This window comes from Callithrix jacchus, chromosome 7 (genome assembly GCF_049354715.1).
Source record: "Callithrix jacchus isolate 240 chromosome 7, calJac240_pri, whole genome shotgun sequence".
Taxonomy (NCBI): Eukaryota; Metazoa; Chordata; class Mammalia; order Primates; family Cebidae; genus Callithrix; species Callithrix jacchus.
Genome location: NC_133508.1, coordinates 81,407,085 through 81,416,807, shown reverse-complemented (window position 1 = coordinate 81,416,807; position 9,723 = coordinate 81,407,085). Strand labels below are relative to the sequence as shown.

The window sequence follows — 9,723 nt, the reverse complement described above, 5'->3', positions numbered from 1 at the left end:
AGGCAGGAGGATCACTTGAGCCCAGGAGTTTGAGGGCAGCCTAGGCAACACAGGGAGACCCCATCTCTACAAAGAATTAACGGGGCATGGTGATTCATGCCTGTAGTCCCAGCTACTTGGGAGGCTTAGGTGGGAGGATGACTTGAGCCTAGGAGGTCGAGGCTGGAGTGAGCCGTGACTGTGCTACTGTGCTCCAGACTAGGCAACAGAGTGAGACCCTGTCTCAAAAAAGAAAAAAGATTTTTTTCATAAATTTATTTAACAAGCTTCTACTGAGTACCCATTATGCTCCAGGTCCTGAGTTGGAAAAAGATGAATCAGACCTAGTACCTGCACTGTTGTTCAGAGATCTGGAGGAGAAAGGCATAGAGGTGAGTAATCCCTAATGCAGTGCGATGTATAGCACTCACTCACTCAGCAAACATGCAGTGAGGACCTGACATGCTAGGGATTGTGCCGAGGCTATAAGGACAAAAGCCATGACAGTTGAACTGAAATTGTGTACAGTCTGTGTAAGGGGAAGTCACCATTTTAGAGAACACCGCCCTAATGGAGGGAGTTAAAAGAGGGGAAGTGGGGACAGGGTGGTTCAAAGGAAGGAGGGCTGACATTTGGGCAGGGGTTGAAGGGTCAGGGAAGGGCTTAGAGAGGCAGTGCTTAAGCTGAGCATTGTTGGATGGATGAGGAGCGGGCATGTTTGCCACACAGAGGTGGGGCAGGGAGAGGAAGGTCTCAGTGCTACCCAATCTAGTCCTTGAGATTGTTAGACTAAGCTTCCTAACATGATTCTACTGCCAGGTCAGCTCCAATGCCAGTGACAACCCTCTGGTTCAGGGTCTGACTATTTCTTAGGTCCCTGTACCACTCCACCCCTTCACTGGTGGCTCCTCTCCAGCCAGGACACTCTGCTCCAGCTGCTAATAGATTTTAGCATAGCATTATTTCTCAAAATATAAGGGCCACATATGCACACAGACCCGCAGGGGTCAAAAACAAAACAAAAACTGACTATGTTGCTGAAGGAATAATATGCCTGACATTCAGTTTTGGCACTGCTGCCCAGAAAAAACCTAGGTTGGAAGTACCCTCCAGAGCCTTATTGATCATCCCCAGGATCTCACTTGTGTACTTAAACCTCAGTGCCTGGCCATTATGCCCTCCTCCCCAGGTTTCCTGAACCTGGGGCTCAGGCTGTCACCCTGGACACAGGAGTCCCTGTCCCTGTACTGATGCCCAGACCATTCCTGCTTACTGGACCTTTCTGTCCTGGTCTCCTGGCCCTGCCCGCTGACATCCATACGCTGCTTCACTCTCCTCACCAGGCAGTTGCCTGTGCTGTCCGTGCTCTCTTCCTGGGGCTTAGTTCCCAGCTGGACCAGCACATTCTTATTTTTGTCATTTGAACCATCCCAAATGCCTCCCAATTGGCCTCCAGCCTCAAGTGTCCCGTGGCTCTGGCCAGCCTGGCACAGTACCACCCAGGCCATCTTCAGAGGCACTGCACACCCTCAGTCCTCACCCATAGCAGGCTCACTTTCAGTGGCTCCATGATGCATACTGGAGAGACTAACACCTACCCTACATGGGATTCAAAGTGCCCTCCATTGCTCCTAGCCTACCTTTTCCTAGACCTAAACCTTTACCATCCCTTCTCCAGTAACCCGCCCATTATTCCCGGGACATGCCCTGTACTTCCCTACGTCTGCCTTCCTACCATTCCCCTTTCCAGAACGACCTCTTCTTCTCCTTTTGACCTTCCAAAATCCTCCCCATTCTCCATGGCTCAGTTCAAACAACACCGTCTCAATGAACCCTTCCTTGATCTCCCCCTGTTGAAAATAGAATCTCCTTCCTCTGAACCACTAGGAAAAGGGAAGCAAATTATATCGTTTAAATATCTGCCATGAGCTATATGTTAAAAGCATAAACTTTAGAGTCAGGCAGATCTGGCTAGAATCCAATAGCTGTGTAACCTTGGGAAGCACACGTAATCTCTCTGTGCTTCAGTGTTTTATCTTGAGAAACATAAAAATACCTATCTTTACCATTCATTCATGTAAACATTTGAATCTCTAATACATCCCAGGCTTTGTACTCTTATGGTTATTTTGTTGTTATTGTTTTTTTGAGATGGAGTCTTGCTCTGTCGCCCAGACTGGAGTGCAGAGGCATGATCGTGGCTCAATGCAACCTCTACCTTCCAGATTCAAGTGATTCTCATGCCTCAGCCATTTAAGTAGCTGGGATTACAGGCACATGCCACCAACCCTGGCTAATTTTTTTGTATTTATAAGTGGAGATGGGGTTTTGCCATGTTGGCCAGGCTGGTCTCCCTGTGGCTGATGCAAGGCACAGATGTGACTGACGTTTTCTGAACCAGCATCTTCCACTGCCAAGGCCGTCCCAGATACTCAACATTAAGGCTCTTTGTGACTAAGAGAAAGCTCTGGAGAGCTGAGACAGCTGGCTCTTGGCACCCCCTCTGCCATGTGGAGTAGCCTCCCTACCTTCATACTGGACTTCCAGGTGCATCGTGCCCAGCACCTTCAGCACGCAGTCCACGATGCAGGGGTGTGTGGTCCTAATGATTGGCTGATAAGACAGACAACAGGACAAGGTGGTTAGTCTTTGTTTTTCAAAGATGGAGTCCCACTCTGTTGCCCAGACTAAAGTGCAGTGGCACAATCCCAGCTCACTGCAACCTCTGGTTCCTGGGCTCAAGGGATGCTCCTGCTTCAGCCTCCCGAATAGCTGAGATTACAGGCTCCACCACCACACCCAGCTAAATTTTTTTCTTTTTTTTTTTTGAGACAGAGTCTCTGTCACCCAGGCTGGAGTGCAATGGCACAATCTCGGCTCACTGCAACCTCCACCTCGCAGGTTCTAGGCTCACTGCAACCTCCACCTCGCAGGTTCTAGAGATTCTCCTGCCTCAGTCTCCTGAGTGGCTGGGATTACAGGGGTGTGCCACCATATCTGGCTAATTTTTGTATTTTTAGTAGAGATGGGGTTTCACCATGTTGGTCAGGCTGGTCTGGAACTCCTCACCTCGTGATCTGCCCACCTCACCCTCCCAAAGCACTGGGACTGCAGGCGTGAGCCACTGTACTTGGCCCCCAGCTAATTTTATTTTAGTAGAGATGGGGTTTTGCCATGTTGGCCAGGCTGGTCTCAAACTCTTGACCTCAAGTGATCCGCCCACCTTAGCCTCCCAAAGGGGTGGGATTACAGGCGTGAGCCACTGTGGCCACCCAAGGTGGTTAGTCTTTAGATCTTGTCCACCTGGAAGAAAGGAAACTCAGACTTCCAAACAGCCAGGAGCCTGGGTGAATGGGGGAGAGGGAGGGAGGGCAGTGGTAAGTCACTGGGCCTAGGCTGAGGCTGCCACTGAACTCTCTAGCTCAGGAGGCATTAAATGAGGCTACCTGCAAGAGGTGCAGAAATGAGGCTGCCTACTCTGGCTGGGGAAGAGAGGACCCAGGGCAAGGAGAATGGAACACATCCAAGATCCTAAAATCTTCTCTTCCTCAGGAACCTCATCCCATCAGACAGCCCCTTTTTTCTGTCTCTCCAAACTTTACCCATGCATTGATTCCCTTCTTGTAGCATTAAACATCCTCAAGCTCATCCATATTTAACAACATTGTCCTTCAACTCTTCCTTTGCTATTGCTGTTTTTTCCCTTTACATCTAAGCTTCCCAAGAGAAGCCACTTCTTCATCCCCCATTCATCCTTTGACAGGGTGCTGCGGTTTAATTTTTCCTGCCATAGACGGTCTCCGAATTCACCAAAACTTTTCCTGCTGGGACCATCTTTCTATTCTACCCTTACTGAATCCCTTTGTTGCATCTGACCCAGCTGGTCATGTCCTCCTTATGCAGACTCTTTTCCCTTGATTTTTCCAGCCCCATTTTTTCTGTTTTCCTTCTATCACTGTCATTGCCCTTTTTCTTTTCTTTCCTTTTTTTTTTTTTTGAGACAGATTTCTCACTCTGTCACCTAGGCTAGAGTGTAGTGGTGTGATCTCAGCTCACTGCAACCTCCGCCTCCCGGGTTCAAGCAATTCTCCTACCTCAGCCTCACAAGTAGCTGAGATTACAGGCATAAGACACCAAGCCCAGCAATTTTGTTTTTTAGTAGAGACAGGGTTTCATCATGTTGGCCAGGCTAGTCTCAAACTCGATCTGCCCATCTCAGCCTCCCAAAGTGCTGGGATTACAGGTGTGAGCCACTGCACCTGGCCATGTCTTACCCTTTTTCAAAGAGGCAGAGTGGTATGTAGAAAGAATAAGGACTTTGGAGATAGTTGATTTAAATTATCGCTCGGTAAACACCTTCTACTTAGCATGTGGCCTTGGATAAGTCACTTAACTGAGCTCAGTTCCACCATCTTTGAAAAAAGGAGAATAATATCTGCCTCCATCAGCTATAGTGACGATGAAGAGAGAGAGGGTAGATAAGCCCCTAACAGCGGCTGGCATGTATGAGGCACTTAGTAAATGGAAACTGTGGAAATAAAATAATGATGATAATCTAATCTGTTTTTAGAATTGTTTTAGAGACAGGGTCTCACTCTATCACTCAGGCTGGCATGCAGTGGGCCATTATGGCTGATTGCAGCCTCGAACTCCTGGGCTCCAGTGATCCTCCCACCACAGCCTCTGGAGCAGCTGGGACTATAGGCACATGCCACCACACCTAGTTATTATTATTTTTTAATTTGTCTATTTATTTATTGAGATAGAGTTTAGCGCTTGTTGCCCATGCTGGAGAGCAATGGCATGATCTTGGCTCACTGTAACCTCTGCCTCTTGGGTTCAACCTCTGCCTCAGCCTCCCAAGTAGCTGGGATTACAGGCATGCACCACGATGCCTGGCTGCTTTTGTATTTTTAGTAGAAATGGGGTTTCTTTATGTTGGTCAGGCTGGTCTTGAACTCCCAGCCTCAAGATCCACTGGCCTCTGCCTCCCAAAGTGCTGGGATTACAGGCATGATCCACCATGCCTGGCCTTTTTCTGTCTTTCTTTTTATGAGACAGGTCTTGCTTTTTTAAAAGCCCAGGGAGTACAGCAGTGTGATCTCGGCTCACCATAACCTCTGCCTCTCAGGCTAAGCGATCCTCTGAACTCAGCCTCCCAAGTAGCTAGGATTACAGGAGTGTGCCACCATGCCCGGCTGATTTTTGTATTTTTGGTAGAGATGGGGCTTCCGCATGTTGGCTAGGCTGGTCTCAAACTCCTGACCTCAAGTGATCCACCCATAATCCCAGCTGCAGTCTTCCAAAATGCTGGGATTATGGGTGGATCACTTGAGGTCAGGAGTTTGAGACCAGCCTAGCCAACATGGTGAAGCCCCATCTCTACCAAAAATACAAAAATTAGCCGGGCATGGTGGTGGGTGCCTGTAACCTCAGCTACTTGGGAGGCTGATGCACCTGGCTTGATGGTTCATCTTAAAGCCACTTTTAGAGCCTCTATCCCCTTTCTACAAAGGCACCATGTCTTCATATGCTCACTATGCCCCAAATCCGATTTCACTTGCATTCTAGGGCACTGTCTGAGAGAAGGGCAAAATTCAACAAAAAAAAAGCCTTCCCCAGCACTGGAGATCTGGCCTCTTCACTTACATGCTGTCTACAAATGCACCATTATTCTTTCCTTATCAAATCGACTCCTTTAATCTTTTCTACAGCCCTTTCATCATCCTTGTTGCTTGTCTCAACCACTTTTAAGTCTGCCAACATCTTTCTGATCCTTAAGTAAACAGGACAAATCACTCTGCTGGAAGACATGAACTCTCTGCCCTACCTTGGCCTTCTGGAAGTAATGCTGATTGAACAATAGACATGCAGTGGGAGGCTGAGCCCCGTTTCTCATGCCTGTGTGGAGTGCAACTGTGGAAGGTAATTGTAAGATTATTGCATTTGAATCGGAACCACAGGAGCATGCAGCCTTGGCTCACCTGGGCAGTCCTGAGAGTCTGCAGGGACAGCTGCTGGGCTTTGGGGGACACGCAGGGCAGCAAAGCTATTAGACCTTTATACACTTGATTCTGATACTTGGGATTGCCATGGACCAAAGAATCCAACAGAACCTGCACTTCCTCCTGGGTCTCTTCTGACTGAGACTTTGCTAAAAATTCTGCTGTGGATCGTACACCTGAGCAAAGAAGAGAGGAAATGCTGAATTGGAAGGGAAGGGATTTATGAAAACAATCCCCACTCAAGATTACATAATATGAATAGGATTAAGAGTGCTTCAACCAAGCCTGTTCAACCAAAGCAAAATTGAGGCTTGGTTCTCATATTGTTGCTTGTTCACCTTAGAGCTCTGTGGCTGGAGGATTTTGTTGTAGCACAGGCATGTCAAAATCTGTGTTTTAAAATTTAAAATGGCTCTGCACAATTTACAAACAAAACATGCATTTTTATTGCTACATGATAACACTTGTATACCACTCAGCAGTTTGCAAAATGGTTTTACAAATATTAACTCACTTAATCCCAGAAACCATACTGAGAGGAAGGTGTTAGTCCCACTTTATGGATGAAGACACTGAGGCTTTGAGAGGCCGTGGGGTGGACAGACAGGAGAACCTTGATGAGAGTGCAGGGTTGGAAATGCTTTGAAAAAGGGAGATGTGGGCCTGGCGAAGTGGCTCGCGCCTGTAATCCCGGCACTTTGGGAGGCCGAGGCAGGTGGATCACTTGAGGTCAGGAGTTCAAGACGAGCCTGGCCAACATGGCGAAATCCCATCTGTACTAAAATACAAAAATTAGCTCGGCATGGTGGTGGGTACCTGTAACCCCAGCTATTTGGGAGGCTGAGGCTGAAGAATTGCTTAAACCCAGGAGGCAGAGGTTGCAGTGAGCTGGGATTGTGCCACTACACTCCAGCCTGGTCAACAGAGCAAGACTCCATCTCAAAAAAAAAAAAAAAAAAAAAAAAAGGCCAGACTTGGTGGCTTACTCCTGTAATCCCAGCATTTGGGGAGGCCTAGGCAGGTGGATCACAAGGTCAGGAATTCGAGATCAGGCTGGCCAAAGTGGTGAAACCCCATCTCTACTAAAAATAACAAAAATCAGGTGGGTGTGGTGGCAGGCACCTGTAGTCCCAGCTATTTGAGAGGCTGAGGCAGGAGACTCACTTGAACCCAGGAGGCAGAAGTTGCAGTGAGCTGAGATTGCACCACTGTGTGTCAGCCTGGGCAACAGAGTGAGACTCCAACTCAAACAAACAAAAAAAAAAAAAAAGAAAGAAAAAGGGAGATGTGGGTGATGGTATCTCTTTTACATGCCTCACTTGGAGTACTTCATAGATTATATTAAAATTATTGGGTCGGGTCTGGGTGTGGTGGCTCACGCCTGTAAATTCCAGCACTTTGAAGGCTGAGGTGGGTGGATCATGAGGTGAGGAGTTCTAGACCAGCCTGGCCAACACGGTGAAACCTCATCTCCACTAAAAGTAGAAAATATTAGCTGGCATGGTGGTCTGCACCTATAATCCCAGCTACTCAGGAATCTGAGGCAGGAGAATCACTTGAACCCAGGAAGCAGAGGTTACAGTGAGCTGAGATCAGGCCATCGCACTCCAGCCTGGGTGACACAGTGATACTCTGTCCCAAGGGGAAAAAAAATGATTGGGACGGGCATGGTGGCTCATGCCTGTAATCCTAGCACTTTGGGAGGCCGAGGTGGGTGGGTCACTTGAGCTCATGTGTCCGAGACCAGCCATGGCTGACATGGCCATATCCGGTCTCTACTAAAAATAATAAAAATTAGCCAGGCATGGTGGTACATGCCTGTAATTCCAGCTACTTGGGAGGCTAAGGCATGAGAATTGCTTGAACCTGGGAGGCAGAGGTTGCAGTAAGCTGAAATTGTGACACTGCACTCCATCGTGGGCGACAGAATGAGACTCTGTCTCAAAAAAATATATACTAGATTATACTTTTCTTACCAGCCTGTAAAGTCTCTGAGGACAGGACTGTATTATATTCATTTTTGTATCCCTAGCACCTGGCATATATCTAGCACACAGCAGGTATTCAATAATTTTATTTCTTTTTGTTTTTTATTTTTGTTTTTTGGAGACAGAGTCTTGCTCTGTAGCCCAGGCTGGAATGCAGTGGTGCGTTCTCAGTTCACTGCAACCTCTGTCTCCCAGGCCCAAGTGATTCTCCTGCCTCAGCCTCCCGAGTAGCCGGGACCATAGGCATGCATCACCACACCAGGCTAATTTTTGTATTTTTAGTAGAGATGGGGTTTCACCATGTTGGCCAAGCTGGTCTCAAAATTCTGACCTCAGGTGATCCACCTACCTCAGCTTCCCAAAGTGTTGGGATTACAGGCATAAGCCACCACGCCTGGCCTTCAATTTTATTTCTAGAGTTATTCATAACTCAATTTCACAAAAGATATTGGGCCACAGCTAACAAATCTTTGAATAGATGCCTCAAAGAGGATATGTCTAAAAAGGAGAAGTATTTCTAAAACCACCACTGAAATATCTGAGCAAATGACGAATCAGGAGAATCATAAATCTGGACATGGACAGGAACACGAAAAGCTTCCTGTTCTTCCAGTTCTATGATGTGTTTTCCTACAGCAGTGGTGGATGCTGCCACCATTTCACCAAGGCCCCTGGGGAGCCACAGCTTGTCATACACGGTACCCACCATAGCTTTCACAAATGAGCTCCTTGTACTTCCTGCCAGAGTTTGCAATAACCTGAAGTAGTTTGACGGACTCCTTCTTGGCCTCTTCCGTGATCTTCTCCAGCCCAAGTATTTCCAAGAGTGTTAGGACACCTCCAACCTCAAGAAATTCTCTAAGGTACCGATTACTGTCCAGAGGGATAGAAAAGTAGAAATAAAACTCTTGTCAAGTTCCTTTGCACTGACCTTTCAAAGAGATCCCAAGGACCTGTCTTCACAGACTGTGCCCTCCTATCCAGGGAAATGTCCACAGGTAAAGTGACACAAGAGTGTGGAAATTCTTCCTTCCAGCAGGAGACACTGGAATTAGATACTAGGGACATTTCTTGGTTTTGGCATTCCAGCATCTGTTCTCTTTCTTCTTCCTTTTTATTTATTTATTTTTTTTGAGACAGAGTTTCATTCTTGTCACCATGCTGAAGTGCAATGGTGTGATCTTGGCTCACTGCAACTTCCACCTCCCAGGTTCAAGAAATTCTCCTATCTCAGCCTCCCAAGTAGCTGGGATTACAGGCGCCCGCCACCATGCCTGGCTAATTTTTGTATTTTTAGTAGAGATGGGGTTTCACCATGTTGCCCAGGATGATCTCGAGCTCCTGACCTTGTGATCCACCCACCTCAGCCTCCCAAAGTGCTGGGATTACAGGAGTCAGCCACCACGCCCAGCCTCTCCTTCTTCTTGTAATAGCACCTCAACTGTCACTTGGGGAATCGCCCCTCTGCCACTCATAGGCCATATAGTTTTGGTGGGGTGAGGAGGTGACAGGGTATGTCACCCTTCTGACTGTAGAAATTGGTTTGGGGCTGGGCATGAGACCTAAATTGGTCCAATGAGGCTCAAAGCCTGGGAATTTCTTGGGAAGCTGTGGAAAGGATCTGCTCCTTTTTTAGTGTGTTTGGAGCTTCTGAAGACCACGGCACTCAGAGATTTATGAACACAGAGGAGAAGAGACAGAAATATGGGAAAAGACGGAGTGGGAGACCAAATACTGATGACATTGTTTGG

General features: G+C 47.5%; 1 protein-coding gene across 9 annotated transcripts in view; it reads right to left on the bottom strand.

Annotated features, from left to right (window-relative positions):
* ARMH1 (armadillo like helical domain containing 1) overlaps positions 1-9,723 on the bottom strand; it is a 53,637-nt gene that overhangs the window by 18,610 nt on the left and 25,304 nt on the right. For all 9 annotated transcript variants that reach the window (XR_013519993.1, XM_035251210.3, XM_035251214.3 and 6 more), the window contains 3 exons: positions 8,679-8,845; positions 5,964-6,160; positions 2,508-2,592 (listed from right to left, as the gene is read on the bottom strand). Coding sequence is in view for 8 of the 9 variants with exons in the window: in XM_035251210.3 (XP_035107101.1) it covers positions 2,508-2,592; positions 5,964-6,160; positions 8,679-8,845 (449 nt within the window). In the remaining variant the exon portion in view is untranslated. The remainder of the gene's footprint in view (positions 1-2,507; positions 2,593-5,963; positions 6,161-8,678; positions 8,846-9,723) is intronic.